The sequence below is a fragment of the Dipodomys merriami genome, unplaced genomic scaffold (assembly GCF_024711535.1).
Source record: "Dipodomys merriami isolate MVZ:Mamm:240054 unplaced genomic scaffold, mDipMer1.0.p SCAF_24, whole genome shotgun sequence".
Lineage (NCBI taxonomy): Eukaryota > Metazoa > Chordata > Mammalia > Rodentia > Heteromyidae > Dipodomys > Dipodomys merriami.
In genome coordinates this window covers 17,984,839-18,004,585 of record NW_027203826.1, presented here as the reverse complement: position 1 = coordinate 18,004,585, position 19,747 = coordinate 17,984,839, and the positions used below count along the sequence as shown (strand labels likewise).

At 41.1% G+C, this 19,747-nt stretch overlaps 1 protein-coding gene across 1 annotated transcript in view; it reads left to right on the top strand.

Moving 5' to 3' along the window:
- The window catches only part of Rgsl1 (regulator of G protein signaling like 1), a 56,628-nt gene that overhangs the window by 29,842 nt on the left and 7,039 nt on the right, over positions 1 to 19,747 (top strand). The window contains exons 11-18 of the mRNA XM_070034114.1: positions 997 to 1,102; positions 5,539 to 5,732; positions 7,368 to 7,485; positions 9,498 to 9,612; positions 12,813 to 12,942; positions 14,509 to 14,683; positions 18,319 to 18,457; positions 18,686 to 18,810. Of these exons, the coding sequence (XP_069890215.1) occupies positions 997 to 1,102; positions 5,539 to 5,732; positions 7,368 to 7,485; positions 9,498 to 9,612; positions 12,813 to 12,942; positions 14,509 to 14,683; positions 18,319 to 18,457; positions 18,686 to 18,810 (1,102 nt within the window). The remainder of the gene's footprint in view (positions 1 to 996; positions 1,103 to 5,538; positions 5,733 to 7,367; positions 7,486 to 9,497; positions 9,613 to 12,812; positions 12,943 to 14,508; positions 14,684 to 18,318; positions 18,458 to 18,685; positions 18,811 to 19,747) is intronic.

The window sequence follows — 19,747 nt, the reverse complement described above, 5'->3', positions numbered from 1 at the left end:
GTGTGAGTAAGAGGAAGGGGTATTGGAACCTCAACTCAGAGCCTCACACTCTCATTCAACTTTTTCTCTCATGGCTGGCTGGTGATCTGCCACTTGAACCATACCACCAATTAAGCATTTTGCTGGTTAACTGAAAATGGAGTCTCAAAAACTTTCCTCCCAGACTGGCTTTGAACTTCAATCCTCAGAGCTCAGCCTCCTAACTATCTAGAATTAAAAGTGTGAGCCAGTGGCACAAGGCTCAACCCTTTCTGTCGGATGTCTGTCTCTGAAAGTAAATGGCATCAAACTTCCTCTGCATGTACATTCTACTTAGTGGACATGTTAAAGTACTGACTATGATGAGGTCAAACTCTACTTTCTGGCAATGATGATCAATAACACCATCCCCACTCCAGGTGAGTTCATAGGCCTGTATTTTTATTCTAAAACATTACCCCTGAAGGGCTCTTATAAATACTAACATCCATGAGATCCAGTATTTCTTTAAAAAATGGTGTTTTAATATACTTCTTAGAACAATGGTTCTCTGTGTATATAGAGAACCAGACTCAGACCTGAATCATGTGTGATGTAGCAGTCTACCATTGCAGTTGGAATCAGTGTCCCTGGAAAGAAAAAGGTCCTAGCTAAAGCAAGGTGAAGGAAACTCTTAAAGATGAGGTCAAGGATCTGTAGTTGACAGAATGTTGTCTGGCATGTGGGTCCGTTGGAATGGCTGATGGGAAGATGGATGGAATTTGGGGTTGAGTAATGTAATGAGAAGTCTCTGAAGTGTGTGTGCTCTGGCCCCACAGCCCGCATTCCCAGCTAACACAGCCTGGCCCTGAGACCAAAGCATGTCACAGTCTGTGCTCAGCACTGGGACATTGGCTTTCCACGTGCACTGAGAAATATCCCTCCTATTTTTGTTCCTTCTTATTCTCTACAATATTACTCATAAAATGTGTTTCCCCAACAACACTGGGAAATCCTTGTGCTTTTTTTTTTCCTTAGAAATTGAAGTGAAAATAATCAAGGAGCCAAAGGTGTTGTCTTCTTCACGCAGGAAACAGTCTCTTCCCAAAAAAGTGGGCACGAGGAAGCCTTCAATGCGGCCCAGGTAAGATATAGGCTGTAGCCACAGAAACATTGTCACGTATGACCTTTCCTCTGTGTGTAGATTCCCAGTTCTTTTTTCCATGTATTATACCTATATGAATAAGAACAATTTGCATTTCAAATTACTGTTTATCTTCTCAAATTGGCATGACATAATATATATTATGCAATAACTTTTTTTTGTCAGTCAAGGGCTTGAACTCATGGTCTAGGCATTGTCCCTGAGCTTTTTCACTCAAAACTTCGCTCTACCACTTTGAGCCACAGCACCACTTACAGTTTTCTGGTAGCTAATTAGAGATGAGTCTCACAGACTTTCCTGTCTGGGCTGGCTTTAAATCTTTAGATCTCAGCCTCCTGAGTAGCGAGGATTACAGGCATGAGCCACCAGCACCTGGCTATACAGAAACTTTTTAAAACTATCATGGAGCCTGCTACAACATTCAACCCTAGCCTACTTGGGAGGCTAAAAGCAGAAGGATTGCAGGTGAAGCAAAGCCCAGGCAGAGAAGTTCATGAGACCTTATCTAAAAAAATAATCAGCAAAAGAAAACCAGGGGAAATGGTGCTATGGCTCAAGTGGTAGAGCGCTTGCCTTGAGCTAAAGAGCTGAAGGACACCACCCAGGCCCAGAGTTCAAGCCCTATGACCAACCAAAAAAAACCAGGGCTGGAGTTGTGGTTCAAATGGATAAGCATCAGATTAGCAAGCATGAGGCCTTGAATTCAAGCCTCAGTACTTCCAAAAAAATTTTAACTTTCATGGACATAATTTTGTTAGTATTTTTCAACCTACTCTCTTTCATAGTATGTACATGGATTGTTTCTTTAGCCATACCCTTTTAATGGAATTGTCTAATTTTTTCATTGCTATAAATAGTACCCTAAGTCGGGCGCCTGTGGCTCACGCCTGTAATCCTAGCTACTCAGGAGGCTGAGATCTGAGGATCACGGTTCAAAGCCAGCCTGGGCAGGAAAGTCTGTGAGACTCATCTCCAATAAAACCACTAGAAAACCAGAAGTAGCATTGTGGCTCAAGCGGTAGAGCGCTCGCCTTGAGCTGAAGAGCACAGGGACAGCACCCAAGCCCAGAGTTCAAGCCCCACGACCGACCAAAAAAACAAACAAATAAACAAACAAATAAATAGTACCCTAAAAAACATTTTTGTACAAGTATCCTTACCCACTTGAGGCTTTTGTTGGTTTTTGTTTTGCTTGTAAAGTTGGGTAATAGTTCCCTAAGCACTCCTCATGCCCATGCCTCTCCTCAGTCAGAAAGATGGCTTCTGCGCCACCAAAACCATGTGGTCTTTCCTTCAGACAACGCACCAGCCTTCCTTTCCTCTCCCTGCAACCCCAGTGCGCCTCTACCTGCCACCTTCTCCAAATGCTGTGTCTGCCAGGACACCCCCTCCCCGAAACTCTCAATCCCTAAAGTACAAATAGTCACAAAAATGCTTTCCGCTACTTTTGGCACTCATGAGCGAGTGCAAGACTTCTTCTAGGTTAGCCTTTCTCCCTTTCAAATAATGGAAATTCTTCCTTGCATTCCAATCATTCATTCATTTTGTTGTTCCATTTTGTATTACTCAATGCCTTCTGCCACATCTATAGAAATACTTATTTTCCAGTGTAGTAGAAGGTATGTTTCACAGAAGTCTTCTAAACCACATATTCTTAAAAGCATTAAGTACTAGTTGGAATGTGCAGTCACCTAGTCCAGACTCAGGACTTCAGTTAAGATCTCTGTGGTGATTAGCAAGTAGCTCAGGATCGATGACCACAGGCACAATTTGCTTATGTCTTACCCCAGCCCAAATTCAACATAATGACATCATGGATTACAAACCATGTCCCAGACATCCAGTAAGCACTATAGAGCCATAAAAAGGGAAAAAAGAAAGAAAGAAAGAAAAAGATACAGTCCTTGTTACTAATCCAGCATACACCTGAATAAAACACAAGGCTGACCTTACAATGTTTTGAGAGAACACAGAGGACTTTTGTGTAAGGATCAGGGAATGGTTAGAGTATCAGAAGAGGCTCTGAACTGTATGTAGGAATTCAATTACAAAGATGTGGAGGTGTGTGCGGGGTAAGGTCAAACCCTCTCCACAAGCTGAAGAGATGGCCCAAAGATAGCAATTAATAAGGAACAAATTAGATAACTCAGATGTAATAAACTTCTGCAGATATTCAAATTACTGAAAGAGATTCAAGAAGTTGAAAATGTGAATAAATGTACAGCCACAAAAAATTAAAAGTTGTGTTAATACTGGGTGTTCCTTAAGCTCAATCAAATAAAAGTGATATGTTTAGTCATTTAAAATTCTACACATTGCAACCAGACACTGGTGGTTTATGCCATTCAACAAATGGTGGTGACAGAATTGGCTATACACGTGTAGAAAACTGAAGTTAGATTCTTATATATCACCCTGCAACAGAATCAATTCCAAATGGATCAAATATCTCAATGTAAGGCCATTATCTTGAAAATATTACAAGAAGGGATAGAGGAAACATAAGGACTCCTAGGCATGGGTCCAAAACTTCTTAAGTAAAGATCCAGAATCACAACAAATCACAGAAAGACTGGATATATGGGATTGCATCAAACTGAAGAGTTTCTGCAGGGCAAAGGACATAGCCAGCAAGATAAATAGAAAGCCCACAGAATAGAAAGTCTTTACTAGCTTATGCATCAGACAAAGGCCTCATATCTAAAATAAACTTAGAGCTCAAAAAACTAAACCCCCCTCCCAAGAAACAAATCCTCAAAGAAGCAACAACTCAATAAATGGGCTAATGACCTAAAGAGAAACTTCTCAGAATAAGAAGTAAGAATGGCCAATAGACACATAAAAAGATGTTCAACATCTCTGGTCATAAAGGAAATGTGAATCAAAACAACAATGAGATTCCACCTCATCCCAGTTAGAATTGTCTATTATCAAAAAAAACTTATTATCACAGATGCTGGCAGGGATGCGATCAAAAGGGAATGTTAACTTTTTCAACCACTCTGGAAAGTAATATTGAGGTTCCTCAAAAGACTAAACATAGAGCATCCCTATGACCCAGCAATTCCACGCCTGGGCATTTATCCAACTGACCACAAACCAGGCCACACTAAAGCTACCAGCACAACTATGTTCATTGCAGCATTATTTACCACCTCTAAAATATGGAATCAGTCCAGATGCCTGTCAGTGGAAGAATGGGTCAAGAAAATGTAGTATATGTACACAATGCAATTCTGTGTTTCCATCAGAAAGAATGACATTGCCCCCTTTGTAAGGAAATGGAAAGACTTAGAAAAAATTATATTAAGCAAAGTAAGCCAGACCCAAAGAAACATAGGTTGCATGGTTTTCCTCAGATGTAGTAATTAGAATGTGCTTTTAAATCTACAACACAATGGATAGTAAAAAAAAACAAAATATATTATACTTGGACATGATAAACTTAAAAACTTTTTGTGATTTTTTTTGTCTTTTAAAAAATTTCCCCCCTTTGTCCCTGCTTTTTATTTCTATACTTTTTGTTTTGTATGTAGTTTTATATCTGTTTGGGGAGGGGGAAGGGGAAGCACAGAAATAGTGGTACAAAGGGTGAACTAATTCAGCACTGATATTCACTAGACACTATGTTAGAAATGAACTATACAACTTGGGGTGGGGGAGGTTTGGGAGGGTGACCCTTGTTTATAAAGAAATGTACTCATTACATGACTTATGTAACTGTAACCCATCTGTACATCACCTTTACAATAAAAATGAGATAAAAATAAATCCATATGGCTAATTCATGCATAAGAAGAAAGAACAAATTGCTCAACAGGTAGCTCTATGTAGAGTACTTGAAATAAAAACTGACATAAAGATGATACTCCCAGAGAAATTGAAATCTGGGAGTGGATCTAATGAAAACTAGAGGTACTGTTTCATCATTATCAATAAAAATCAAAACCACAGAGAAAGCACAAATTGTCCAGGAAAAAACATAAAGCCAGAGGAAATTTGCATATGAGACATTTGAATTAACTCTATTTGAGGAGCAATAGAAGAGGAAATCAGTAAATGGAACTTAGAAATATAAATCAATTACTGATAATCATATTGTGCTTCATAGAAATGACTGTGCCAGTTGGGAGTTGTTTTGAATCTATAATGGAAGACACATTTCCTTTGGAAAAACAAATTGCCCCTTAAAAATATCTCCCCTCTTCTTCCATTGAAGTTGTTGAATGATTTTTCTGATCTTAGGGGAAGGATAGTTCAAAGTTCAAGTTTGTCTCCAAGAGAATAGACAATCAACCTCTCCACAAGGCTCTTCTCACATGGGTAAACATTCTACAGCCCCATTTTCTAATCAGAACAAAATTTAGGTTCCTCATTCTCTTTTCCACCACTAATAACACTCTCTTATTTTCTAGAAACTTTCCAGAAATCATCCTAAATCCACAGCACTTGGATTTCTTCAGGGAGTTTCTCAGAGACCGGGACTCTGAAGCCCCACTGCAATTCTTGTTAGCCGTACAAAAGGTCACTACAGAGACGAATGAAAAGATTTACAAGGCTGAACTGGAAAATTTAACCAAGACTTTCTTCCATAGCGATGTCCCTCCTGGTATGCATCCCCCTCCTCCCTCCCTTAGTCCCCGCCCCAGGCCCAGCCTTCTTCCCCCTTAGATTCTAGGAACATTATCTGGAATCTCCCAGATTGAGCCAAACAGCAGTGGCCACACGGGGGCAGTATCGAGACAAGTCTCCAGTAGTGAAACCAGACAACAACAAATCCAAAGTAGCAAAGGATTACAAGATACAGCCACATCTATCCTCTCGTTTCATTTTATCCAAACAGTACAACTTAATCAAATCCATGCAAGCTAGGGATAAATAGCTATACTTCCTGTTTTATTTTTATTATTTCTATTGTGCTAGAGCATGAACTCAGGACCTGGGCACTGTCCCTTACCTTTTTTCATTTAAAGTTGATACTCTTATCACTTGAGTCCCAGCTCCACTTCTGGCTTTTTAGTGATTAATTGAAGATAGGTTCATAGACTTTCCTACCCAAGCTGGCTTCAAACCATGGTCCTCAGCACTTAGCCTGCTGAGTAGCTAGGATTATAGGCATGAGCCATATGCCTATCAAATCAAGGGGACAGTTAGATACACAGGTCAGGGCTGGTTATATGTAAAACTGCAGTGTATGCCCTCAACAAATTGGGAATTGTGCTAGGTAAAAGAACTATTTGCGTGAGAATCTTTCAGAAGTTTTGTCTTGTTTTCTTGTCTAAAGTGGAAAGGTAAACATGGTCCATGAAACCTCATGTTGGCAAAAAACAGAGGTTGCAAGTAAATTGTCTAAAGAAACATTGGAGGGTAGTGAGCACAGCTCCATGGGGGGTGGGGGGAGGGTGTCAGCAAATCTATATGCAAAGCAAAGCTAGAGCTTTCTCTTTAGTCACCAGTGAAGAGAATGGGGACTTGGGGTGATTTTTGCTTGCTGTTAGCCAAGATAAAGGCCTAAATGTAAAAACAGAGAAAGAGGTAAAATTACGAAGCCTTTTGCTGTTTTGTAAAAACATTTTTGAGGCAGGATCCTGCTATGTAGCCCAGGCTAGCTTGAATTTAGGATTTCCCTATCTCAGCCTGCCAAGAGCTAGGATTATAGTCATGTGCACTAAGCCTGTATCAGCAAATCTTCATTTCTAACAAAGTATTTGTTGCATCTTACCATGTCAAGTTCTCTTTTTTTAATGTTTTTTTTGTTTAATGTTTTTTTTTGTTTAATGTTTTTAATGTTTTTTCCTCTCCCTAATATGTTCAAGTCTCACTAAAGAAGGTGCCACTTGCAAACACCTGGAGAACCATGTTGTGCTTAGTATATGTATTTGTTACTTTGAGTTCTCTCTCTGCCCCAGAAATTTAATTTTAATTCTTTACTCTTACCTTCCTAAATCAAAAGAATCATACCAATGGCAGAAAAGAGTCATTCACAACTTTATTTTTCCCTAAGTCCTCATCTTTGACAAGTGGAATGGAATTAATATGTTTAGATACAAAGGCATTTGCATGTAACATTCCAAGTACACATGGAAGATTTTTCTAATTGTGGTGGGCACAGAATGGGACTATAGAGAGCACAGGATTCTGGGAGATTGCAATGGACTCCGGAGACTCCTCAGCTTTGGGAGTCCAGAACAGTTTTCCCCTCCCACCCCCCCCAACCCCGTCTCCCCCGCCCCCTCCTTTACAGAGGAATTGCTGCAGTGCGATGCCCCTGTAGTGAAGGAAATCACGCAAATGCGCGAAGTCACCACCACAGCCTTGTTAATGCTCCAGGGCTGCGTGATGAAATCTCTGGAAGAAAAGTGGTGAGTATGTTGGGGAGGCAGCCATTTCTTCTAGGTAAAGATGTAGTCATCAAAGGTTTCCTAACCCAATTCTTATTGCCAAATATCTGCTCCAACAGGAATAGCACAATTTCCTTTCTGCCCACAGGACACACCACATCACACAAACATACATACACACACACATGCACATACACAATCACACAATCTATCTCATTGCTAACACGTTGTTGATCAGAAAAGACAGGCCAAAATTCAGCATATAAATTCCAGAAGCATGGAATTATTACATAAGTGAAATTAGCATATAGATTCCTAAAAAATAACTTGGAAAGGCAAGATTTAATTTAGATCTTTTAGTAGGTCTCTTCCAGAAAAAAAAAGCTATAATTCATCAATATTATATTAAGCTCCAAAAAATGGCTCATGAAAGAAAAACAATGCAGGGGCTGGGAAGGTGGCTCGGTAGAGCACTTGCCTTGCATGCCTGGGGCCCTGGGTTCAATTCCTCAGCACCACATAAGCAAAAAGAAAAAAGCCGGAAGTGGCGCTGTGGCTCAAGTGGTAGAGCGCTAGCCTTGAGCTGAAGAGCTGAGGGACAGCACCCAGGCCCAGAGGTCAGGCCCCACAACCAGACCCCCCCAAAAAAAAAATAGAAAAGAAAAGAAAAAAGAAAAACAATGCAACAGAATAGTTCAAAGGAAAGTTTGATTTCAGAATACGGGTTCAGGCTGAGTTGTGTCACCACTCAAGACAAGGCATCAAAGTTTTATGTTGTTATGAAAAAAACCTTGTGGAAGAAAAGAAACATTGTGGAGAGGAATAAAACTTTAGTATAAAAAAAAAAAAGAAAAGACATTAGTAAAGCATTAACATGATCACAGGAAGACTTTTGAAGCCCTATGGTGGTGGCTTATGTCTATTATCCTAGCTGCTCAGGAAGCTGAGATCTGATGATCATGGTTCAAAGCCAGCCTGGGTAGAAAAGTCTGTATTCTTATCTCCAATTAGCCACCAGAAGCCAGAAGTGGAACTGTGGCTCAACTGGTAAAGCATTAGCCTTGAGCACAAAAGCTCAGGAATAGCAGCCAAGCCTTGAGTTCAAACCCCAGGACCAGCACAGACAAACACACAGAAAGAGTATTTTGAGTGTTACTGTTTTTTCCCTGCTCACAGCAGCTACCTCCAAAAGCTGAGGGAAAGTTTGCTATTGGCTATTAGATGTGTCAAGTTGTTTCCTTCTTTGCTATACTTAAAAAAATATATTATTGGGGCTGGGAAGGTGGCTCAGTGGTAGACCGCTTGCCTTGCATGCTTGAGGCCCTGTGTTCGATTCCTCAGCACCACATAAGCAAAAAAGAAAAAAGCCAGAAGTGGCGCTGTGGCTCAAGTGGTAGGGTGCTAGCCTTGAGCTGAAGAGCTGAGGGACAGCGCCCAGGCCCAGAGATCAGGCCCCACTACTGGACCTCCCCCCAAAATTAAAATATATATATATATATATAATTACAAATTAATTGTACCAAGGTGTTTTATTGTGATATTTAAAATATGTATATATACTTTGAACAAATTCACTCCTTTTATTCCTCTTTCATGGCTACCTTCCCTCGCTTCCCCCTGCATTTTGACAATTTTGAGTTAGTCATATATATACACTTATATTTATACATATCAATATACTACTATAATATTCACATCCAACACCATCTCCTCCTCAGAATACTAGTTCTTTCACCATAAAACAGTCCCTGTTTTACAATTACACCATATTTGGGAAGTGGATCTAGATTCTACAGATTAGTAAAAATGTGATTATTTGTTTTACTGAGCTTTGCTTATCTCGCTTAACATGATAATTGCTACTTCCATCCATTTTGCTACCAATAGCAATGTTATTCTTTTCTTGCGGCTGAACAATTGTCCACTATATATATATATATATATATGTATGTACTACATTTTCTTCATCCAGTCATGTATTGGTGGGCATATCCACAAGAATCTGTTGATGCTCTTGATCCTTCTTCTGTCAGGTTAGTAGAATACCAGCAACTGTTCCCAGCTCGTGTTATTACAGAGTTAGAATCAGTGGTACCAGCTTTCCCTAGGAAGCCCTCGAAGACAGCGGTTAACCTACAGAAATGCCAGGTGAGTAAGAAAGAACTTGAAAACTTTCTTGGCCTTGGAGGCCAAGAAAGACAGAAGAATCAGAGGTTGAGAGAAGTTGTTATACTGGGCATTGAAGTCCCCTTCTCTCTTGTACTCAGAACCAACTGGGAGATGGACATGAGGGTTAGACACAGGGCCATGAAGCTGTTCATTAACTGCCACAGGCTTATTTGTCAGACCTGGGCTGTCCAGTCACCAGTCATATGGCCAAGTGGCTTCACTAATCTACTCTGCACCCAAATTAGACTGGTTTACAAAACTGTTCACTAGAACTGAAGACCCTACTATTAAGTCGAGCACCTCACTGTCTGACCGGGGGGCAATGTTCTGTAGACAGGCAGCTCCCAGCAAACAGAGCATGCTCACTCCTGTCTACCCATGATGCCCTAGTTCATTTTTTGTCCCCATAACAGAAAAAAAAGAGGGGTGTGGGGGAGAAACAGGAAACAAGAATGTTACTTAGGCAAGTCTTCTTTTGTGTTTGGAAAGTAAAATACCTGTCTCCTGTTAAAAATTCTCTCACTCAATGTGTTTCAAAGTCAAATAGATCAGAGAAACATTTGAGTCCTAGTTAGGTGCCTGTGGCTCCCGCCTGTAATCCTAGCTACTCAGGAGGCTGAGATGAGGATCAAGTTTCAAAGCCAGCCCAGCCATGAAAGTCCATGCGACTTTTATCTCCAATTAACCACCAGAAAACCAGAAGTGGAGCTGTGGCTCATAGTGGTGTGGTAGAGCGCTAGCCTTAAGCAGACGTAGTTCAAGGACAGCATCCAGGCCCTGAATTCAAGCCCCCAGATCAGGAAAAGAATTAAGTCCAGTGTTACCTGAGTGCAAAAATCCTGCTAAAATATCACTAAACATAGTGGCAAGATGCATTGATCCACTACTTTAGAAAAGAAAAGGAGACACTCTTTCCTATCTCTTCTGTGTAAGAGCAGACTCTCTGGGTGCTATAAGCACCCAGGAAGCTTAAAAGAATAATATCATGGCTGGGCATGTGTGTGCATGCCTGGAGTCCCAGCCATGAGAGACTGTAAGTGGGAAAGTTAGAGCCCCAGAAAGGCCTGGGCCAAAGCAAGAGACTTTCTAAAAAATAACTAAAGCAAAATAAACAAAGAAGAATAAAAGAGTAATGTGCACAGAGCTACGGTACTTGGTTTAACCCCAGGAACTCTAGTTAAACTTAAAGGAAACCAGTATGTACTTAAAGCACCTCAGTGCCCGGCACGATGCTTGAATGCAGCAGTATACCGCTCCCCACCCCCCCAGGCAACTGGGGCTTGAACTCAGAGCCTGTGTGCTGTCCCTTAGCTTTTTTCACTCAGACCTGGAGTTCTACCACTTGAGCCACAGCTCCACTTCTAGCTTTTTGGTGGTTGACTCGCAATAAGAATCTCACAGACTTTCTTGCCTGGGCTAGCTTTGAATCTTAATCTTCAGATCTCAGACACTGGGTCAAGCAAACTGACCCAAATGATACAATTATCAAGAAGCTAGTTCCAAGACTGGAAGTTTTAGCACCCTAGTACTTCCTGTACTGGACTCCACACTTTGTCGTTACTTCTCTGTAGACTGAAACCACTGAACTTGTTGGCCAACATTCTTTCTGGCTGTCAGTATCCATTGAGCTGGGAGTAAAACCGGAGAGAAAGGAACACAAAAAGTATATTCCTGTGCACGTGTGTGCGTGTGTGTGTGTGTGTGTGTGTGTGTGTGTGTGTGTGTGTGTGTTGTGAGTTGTGAGTTGATACATTTTAAAAAATGTTCAGCTATGGCTTTACTCATTTCCTTATTACATTTCAAAACCCGTCTGAGCCATTCAGCCCTTTACCTGAGTGGCATTTTTCTCTGGCTTGTTTCTTCCCTCTCATTCTCAGCATTCCCACGTACCACTGTTGAAAGAGGGGTAGCAGAGGCAGGATCAGCAGCTCTTGCTATGCCAGAATACGGACAGAATCCTCCTCCCACAGCTTCTAACTCTGAGACATGTTATTCTCTGACCTGAGTTTCCTCATCTTTCAATTGGAGCTACTCCTTTGATGAGGACTTTTATTTTGTTGGTGTGTGTGTGTGTGTGTGTGTGTGTGTGTGTGTGTGTGTGTGTGTGTGTGTGTGTGTGTGTGTTAGTATTAGACACTGAACTCGAGACTTTGAGCTCTTGGAATTTTCACTCAAAGCTGGAACTCTACCACTTGAGCCACACCTCCACTTCTGTTGGATTTTTTGTTTTGTTTTGATTTTGCTGGATAACTGGAGATGAGTCTTATGGACTTTTCTGCCTGGTCTGGCTTTAATCTTGATCCTCAGATCTCTGCCCTGCAAGTAGCTAGAATTACAGGCATGATCTGCTAGTATCTGGCTTATTATAAGGGTTTTGTTTTTGTTTTTGTTTTTTTTTTTATTTTTTATTGTGACAATACGGTACAGAGGGGTTACAATTACATGGACAAGGTAATGAGTACATTTCTTACCAAGCATTTTGTCTCCTCCTTTGTTGCCCCTTCCCATCCCTTCCCATCTCCCCCCCCCTCCACAACACCTCCCACCCCCTGCCCAAAGTTGTAAAGTTCGTTTTTCTTTCTTTTCTTTTTCTTTTTTTTTTGGGTCCAGTTGTGGGGCCTGAATTCTGGGCTTGGGCGCTGTCCCTCAGCTCTTCAGCTCAAGGCTAGCACTCTACCACTTGAGCCACAGCACCACTTCCCGCTTTTTTCTTTTTGCTTATGTGGTGCTGAGGAATCGAACCCAGGGCCTCATGCATGCAAGGCAAGCACTCTACCACTGAGCCAACTTCCCAGCCCTAAAGTTCGTTTTCAACATAATGACTGGTACATCTGATTGTTGCAATGGGTCCACGTGTATCCCTATTTAAACAATTTGTTTTTACCCTTCCCCTCCACAAATTATACCAATATCAAATACAGTGAAAACAGGGGTTATACCTTGGAGGAGGGACATACAAAGCAACAAAGAAATCATCTTATAAATATGTTAGAAGCAATTGCAAGAAAGAAAAAACATTTGAATCCTTATCCTGGGGTTAATTTTACCTAACATAACTTATCTGACCTTTTCTGCTTGTCTCAGACATATTATAAGGGTTTTAAATGTGATAGATGCCAAGATACTGGTACATAGTGGTGAACTAATTATTATATCAAGTCCCTTTTTTTCCTCTCAAGGAGAAAGGCTGGCTGAAAATGTTCGCCTTCATCAAGTGTTTCTGCAAGTACCGCAGATGGTTGTCAAACCCTTTGAAGTTCCAGGAATTTGTAGACTTTCTTCACCAGGAAATGTATAATGTCAAAGAAAGTAAGTTTATCCCACTTTCCTGATGGGATCTCAACCTAGGCTTAGCCCAAATAAGTAGCTGCAGTGTACATTGCTGTGTCAGGCCTGCATCAGCCTAGAACAAGCAAAAACCCCAGGTCCCCGGTACCAAGCTATGCTTAGACATGCTGGACCTCTGCTCTGGGAGCCAGCCAGCATGTGGACAACCAATAATTTAAAGAACTGCAGGGTCTCACATTTTTTAAAACCATTTCCTTGAGTTATTTTGTCTTAAAAATTCTTTGAAAATATTTTTCTACCTGTGAAATTAATATATGCTTCTAAAATAGGTAATAAAAATGAGTACACACACATATATACAATACATATACACACACACATATATATATATATATAATATATATTTAAATGTGGTGGGGAGCGGGGGTACAGGTAAAAATTCCCCTATGAGATAAAATTGCTGTTCGACTCTAGTAGCTCAAGGCTGGAATTCTATCTACTCAAGAGACTAAGATCCAGAGGTTCATTCTTCAAAGTTAGTCTGGGTAGAAAAGTTCATGAGACTTTGCCTCCAAAATTACTGGCAGAGGCTGGGCTAGAGGTGTGGTTTAAATAGTAGAGCACCAGCCAAATAAGCTAAGTCATCAAGAGGACCTAACTTCAAATCCCAGTACCACTGAGAGAGAGAGAGAGAGAACATTGTTAATGCTTCATAAACTTACCTGCCAATTTCCCCTCCCTTCTCACAAAATGCCATAACTTCTATTTGTAACTTGGTGTTTCCTTAATGTTGTATCTTGGACATTTTTTTAAAATGTCAGTATACATCTTGTACTTGTTTTTTTCTTCTCTAAAGGGTCCACTGAATAGATACAGCCAACTATTTCATTCACAAATTCCTTCACTCACAGTGTTTTTGGGGGACCCTCTGTGTGGCACTCTGCTAGATGCCAAGGAATACAGCACACAGCTTAGGCAATCTACATCTTCTAGAACTTTCTCTGTCCCCCTTTACTTATTCTTATCTATCTTGTGCTCTAGCTTTCTCTCTGCTTTTTCAATGAATTTCTTCATCTCATAAGTTTGGCCTTTTTCTTTATGTTGTTTGCCCAATTCTACATTACTTGCCTGAAACAAGAATTGTCCAAACTGTACTCTCCACTTGACTAGAACCCAAAATAACTATTGTTTATAGTTCAATAAACATTCTTGTGGTCGTCTCTGTGTGTGAGCATACATGCACAGACATTTGAGTATACTTCCACTGGCAGGACTTTATTATAGACAAGGTTCTGCTCTGTGTGTGCATGCATGCGTGCGTGAAAAATGCTTGCTAGAAAAACGCTCTTCCACCTGGACTCTGCTCTCAACCCCACACACTCCCCATTTAGAAGTTGATCACATCTCTATGCTCAGCTCTCCAAGTCTTTGCAGTGACACCCAATGATAAGGAGTGTCTCTTCCATAGACCTATGGGGTTGGGCCACAGTCTCCTTCCTTCACCGTATTTCACCCAGGTTAAAGGCTAACAGGTTTGCAAGGGTCTTGATCAAACCAGATTGGACCTTCTTCCTCTTTCTTTCCTAGACATCACCTCATCCCCTACTCCATCAGGACGGCCAACCCCAGTGTCCCCAAGTTCTCGGAACACAGAATCTGAGAATGGAGAAGGAGTCCTCACAAGGCGCCGGATATATGGACACAGGATTATCGTTGTCAACTTTGCAATTAATGATTTATATTTCTTTAGTGAAATGGAAAAGTAAGTTTCTTCTCTTGTATTTCTCTTTGTGACATTCACTTTTCATCACCCTGACAAAATACCTCAGGTAAGCAATTTAAAAAGGGATAAGATTAATTTTGGCTTATGGTTTTAGAGTTTCAGCCCAAGGTCAGATAGTCCTTGTCTTTAAATCCATGGCAAGGCAGAAACATTACAGGGGAAAAGCAAGGTAGAAAAAATCTACTCGCTTCATGGTGGCCAGGAAGCAAGAGCAAGAGAGGAAGGGACAGGGGACAAATATATGCTTCATAAGCATACCTGCATCGATCTACTTCCTCCAACAAGGCTCCATCCTCTAGATCCTACCACCTCCCACTAATGTCATCAAATTATGAATCCATCAGTAATCCATTGATTGGGTGAAAGTCCTATGAGCTAATCATATCCCTAAAGACTCACCTGTGAATATTACATTAGAGACCAAGCCTTCAATTCATGGGTCTTTGGTGATCACTTCCTATCTTGACCACAATGTCATCCTTAAAAGGCAAGTGTGGTGACATATACCTGGAAAATAGTACTCAGAAGACAGAAGAGAAGGATTACGGTTTTTTATTTTATTGTAAATATGCTGTACAGAGGGGTTACAGTTACATGAGTAAAGCTATGAGTACATTTCTTGTCGAGCATTGTTTTGAGGCCAGCTCAGACTGTATAATAAGGCCCCGTCTCAAAAATAAATAATAAATAAAAAAAGAATTACCTTCCCCGAAAATACTGGTTTAACTTGTATGAGACTTCGAGATTTCAGCTCTGCCAAGTAGGAATCTAATCTTCTAAAAATCCCAGTCTGCTGTCACTTCACCAAGTTCTACCATTCTTTATGGAGAGTTGTAAAGTTCTTCAGTATTCTTAAATCCCCAGTATTGACATTTACATATTCCATGATTTATGAATATGGAAGTCTTCTTACATAACACAAATGGCCACTAACTATTCCATCAAAGGCAGGAAGTGTCATAATTAACAGTTATGTGTATGTGTGACTTGTAACTGATATTTTAAAATTAGAACATCCCCATTCACTTGCCAATTTTTTATGTAATGCCAAAGCCAGTCCACTAGTAGGAGAGTCATGTATTTTTCTTCTGTAAATTCTAAATTATACCCCAAATTCTGTCAACTGGCTTGAATTCTGAATTTTTAAAGTAGAAACGAATTTTTTGAGGCCTGCCCATTAAATAACAATGTTGTTACTCACCCAGGAGTCATCATTCTAGTTGGGAATTATGTGGCATCCATATTTATGACATAAATTCTTATACCAATTAGGTTTTCAGATAAGAATTGCCAGTCAGAAATCTGTCATGAGTAAATTCCAATAGAGAACTATTAAGCCATTTCTTTAGAGATTCACATACCACATGCTTCAATTGTTAAAGAATTTACACTTTACTTATTTTTAAATATTAAAATAACAACATTAGCCTCTTCATAACTGAAGCACATTACCAATAAGTATTTTAAAGTGGAGAATGAGTAAAACTGTTTATGAAGTCGCCATCACTACTCAACTTAAATTCAGAATATAGTATCTCAGACTCAAAAGCTTTCCTGTCCTTTATGCATTTATAATGCAGTCACTGTGTTCTGTAAGTGGTCCTTCTGCAAGATGCTTCCCAGAAGAGCTTCAATGAGCAGAGGTAGCAACAAGCCAGTCAGCATTTAGGATGAAAAATATTTTGGTAAACCATTACCTTCTCCCTAAGGTACAGTCATTTTTCCAGACACATTCAGTAGAAACTTCACATAGACCACCGACTGTTCCTCACTGGAAGGCTCTTTAAACAACCTCACCTCTGATGATTCACACTCCTTTGTTCTTAAATTCTCCTGTCACACTGCGCTTTCTTGTCACAGATGTTCATGGGATTTGGGGGGTGGGGCATGAATGCTGAGGATCAAACTAAGAGATTTTGCATGCTAAGCACATGCTTAGCTATAACCTCACCCCCACGCATGCTTTTATTGATATTAAATTTCCACAGAAGTAAACTAACCACGTACAGTGAATACTTGCTATAATATATTATCTGGCTTTCTTTTATTCTGTGCATATTAAGCCTTTCTCCCATCTACAAAGAAAGGTAACTTTCTAAGGTTTTTTTTTCCAGGGCTAGCCCTCAAACAGAATAGCTGATGGGCTGGGAATGTGGCTTAGTGGTAAAGTACTTGTTTAGCATGCATGAAGCCCTGGGTTCTATTCTTCAGTACCACATACACAGAAAAAGCCAGAAGTGGCACTGCGGCTTAAGTGGTAGAGCTCTATCATTGAGCAAAAAGCTCAGGGACAGTCTCAGGCCTTGAGTTCAAGCCCCATGACCGGAAAAAAAAAAAAGAGTAGCTGGAATTACACGTCTAGGCTACCATGCCCAAATGCATCCTGAGCTGAACTTTGAAGACAGGTAAGGGTTAGATGACAAACTGTGTAGCAGGGAGGTGGTAGGGAGCATAGTTCGACATCAGATATCAGTCAGAATAGGCTAATATCTGCTGCCTCTATCATCTGCTGCCTTGCTCGCCCTCTACAAATTCTGCTTTGCAAAGCAATGAGTAGCCTGTTAAAAAACACAAAAAGAAGTCAAGTTACCCTCTTCCCTAAAATGCTCCAGAGGCTTCCCATTACTATTTGAACGAAGTCCAGATCTTCCATTACTCTGTCTCCATAAGCAGGGCCTGCCTGCATCCCAGGTGAGCCTCACACCAGTTCAGAAGAGGAAAGAGCAACACAATCCTCAGTCTTTGAGATCCTCAGAAGGAAAAGCTGAAGTGATTTGCCTAGATAGGTAAATAAGAACACAGGATGCCAGGCGTTGGTGGCTCACGCCTGTAATCCTAGCTACTCGGGAGGCTGAGATCTGAGGATCACCATTCAAAGCCAGCCCAAACAGGAAAGTTGGTGTGACTCTTATCTCCAATTAACCACTCAGAAAACTGGAAGTGACGCTGTGGCTCAAAGAGTAGAGTGCTCACTTTGAGCGGAAGAGTGTAGGGACAGTGCTTAGACCCAGAGTTCAAGCCCCACAACCACCACTACCACCAACAACAACAAAAAGAACACTGAATGGAGAAGGGAGTTTGTGGTACAGAAAAGCACTGGAAGGAGTGTTAGCATATTGTCAGATACATTGGTTGTACTCAGTATTTGCCAGTGGCTGAATTGTAATTGAATGGATGACATCACAACCTGGCTCAGAATTGGTTCACTTTATTATTATTATTATTATTATTATTATTATTATTATTATTATTATTATTATTATTATTATTATTATTGTGATGGTCATGGGGCTTGAACTCAGGGCCTGGACATTCTCCCTAAACTTTTGTGCTCAAAGCTAGCACTCCACCACTTGAGCCACAACTCTACTTTGTGCTGGTTAATTGGAGATTAATTTCATTGACTTTCCTGCTTGGGCTGGTTTTGAATGGCAACCCTCAGATCTCAGCCTCCTGAGTAACTAGGATGATAGATATGAGCCATCAGTGCTGGCCTCTGTCTTTACTTTTTCTTTTCAATATACAGGCCCAAAATAGGTCTGAGCCTATTCTATCCAACCTCCGCTGTCATCTCCTCCCTGCTGATTTCAAATTTAACTCCTCTTTTGTTTTAGGTTTAATGAAATGGTGAGTTCAGCTCATATGCTGCTGATCAACAAAGCATATAATGAGAATGACGTGATCCTGCTACGGTCAAAACTTAACATTATCCTGAAGCTCTTCCTTCATTCTGACATCCCTCCCAAGCTCAGGGTAAGGGGGAATCCCCCTCCACTTGGGCCTCTAGAATTTTCCTCCTAAAATCCTGCAAGTGAATTGCCAGGTGCCTCCTCAGTCCTGAACCAACTCCTTGCCTTTCCCTAGCAAGCCCATAAAAAGCTTTGCTTTCAAGACAAGGGGTGGTCTGGAGGATCCTGGGGACCAAGAGGTAATTGCCTGTCCTGGAACCCCTCAAGTGACAGGTCCCCACTCCGTGGGTAGGTAAACATCTCTGAGTCTCAGAAGGACACGATCATTGCTGCCATTACAGAGGGCCACATGGACCGGAGCATCTTCCATGGGGCTATCTTGACTATCTTCCCCGTCATTATGTACTTCTGGAAAAGGTAACTATCTCCCCACCTGATGACTGCCAAGCTAGAAAAATAATTTCCGCTCTTCCTCTGGGCCTGTGTCTCGTTGTTCCCAGTTTCATTCTAATCCTACTCTGCCTACTCTGCTCCTCACAGTGAATCCTGAACTAAAGGATGGAAGCATGAATGGCACCAAGAACAAATCTTCTGGGTTTCCTACCTCTCTTCTTCCTGTGTGTGTTTATGGATTGAGGGTATGAGTTTTTCTTAGCTAGGCTATTATAGTTCTTTGGGAGCAATTCTGTCAAAGCGAAACACACTTGCTTAGACACAGAAGGCTTATAGAAGGTGTAGGCTTAGAGGGGTTTTCTGAGGGGCAAGGTGGCAGGTAACTAGAAATGAAAACGTGGTGAGAAGACTGAAAAGGCTCAAACACAGAAATGAATCCAATAAAATGCCCATGGAGCACATGCAGCCCATACCCACTTAGCCTGTTCTGCTAAGATTCTGGCTGAGAGGGAAGTCTGAGCTCTCTCAGCTGGTCACTGGCTGACTCCTGGGTCTACCCTAGCCCTTGTTTATGTCCTCTACCTGGGGCATGACAATGGCCATAGAACAAGTGACTGAGGTTTCCCCAAGCCTAGCTAAAGGAATGCTTGGATCATTATTTAACTCTGTCTTCTAGGGTTCTTGTCCTCCAAAATTAAATTATTTTATTATAGTAACAATGGTTAAAAAAATGCTTAACATCAATAACCTTTTCTTTTTGTCAGTTGTGGGGCTTGAACTCAGGGCCTGGGCGCTGTCCCTGAGCTCTATTGTTCAAGGCTAGCACACTACCACTTTGGGCCACATCTTCACCTCCAGTTTTCTGGTGGTTCATTGGAGAGAAGAGTCTCCTGGGGACTTTTCTGCCTGGGCTGGCTTTGAACTGCAATCCTCAAATCTCAGCCTCCTGAGTGGCTAGGAT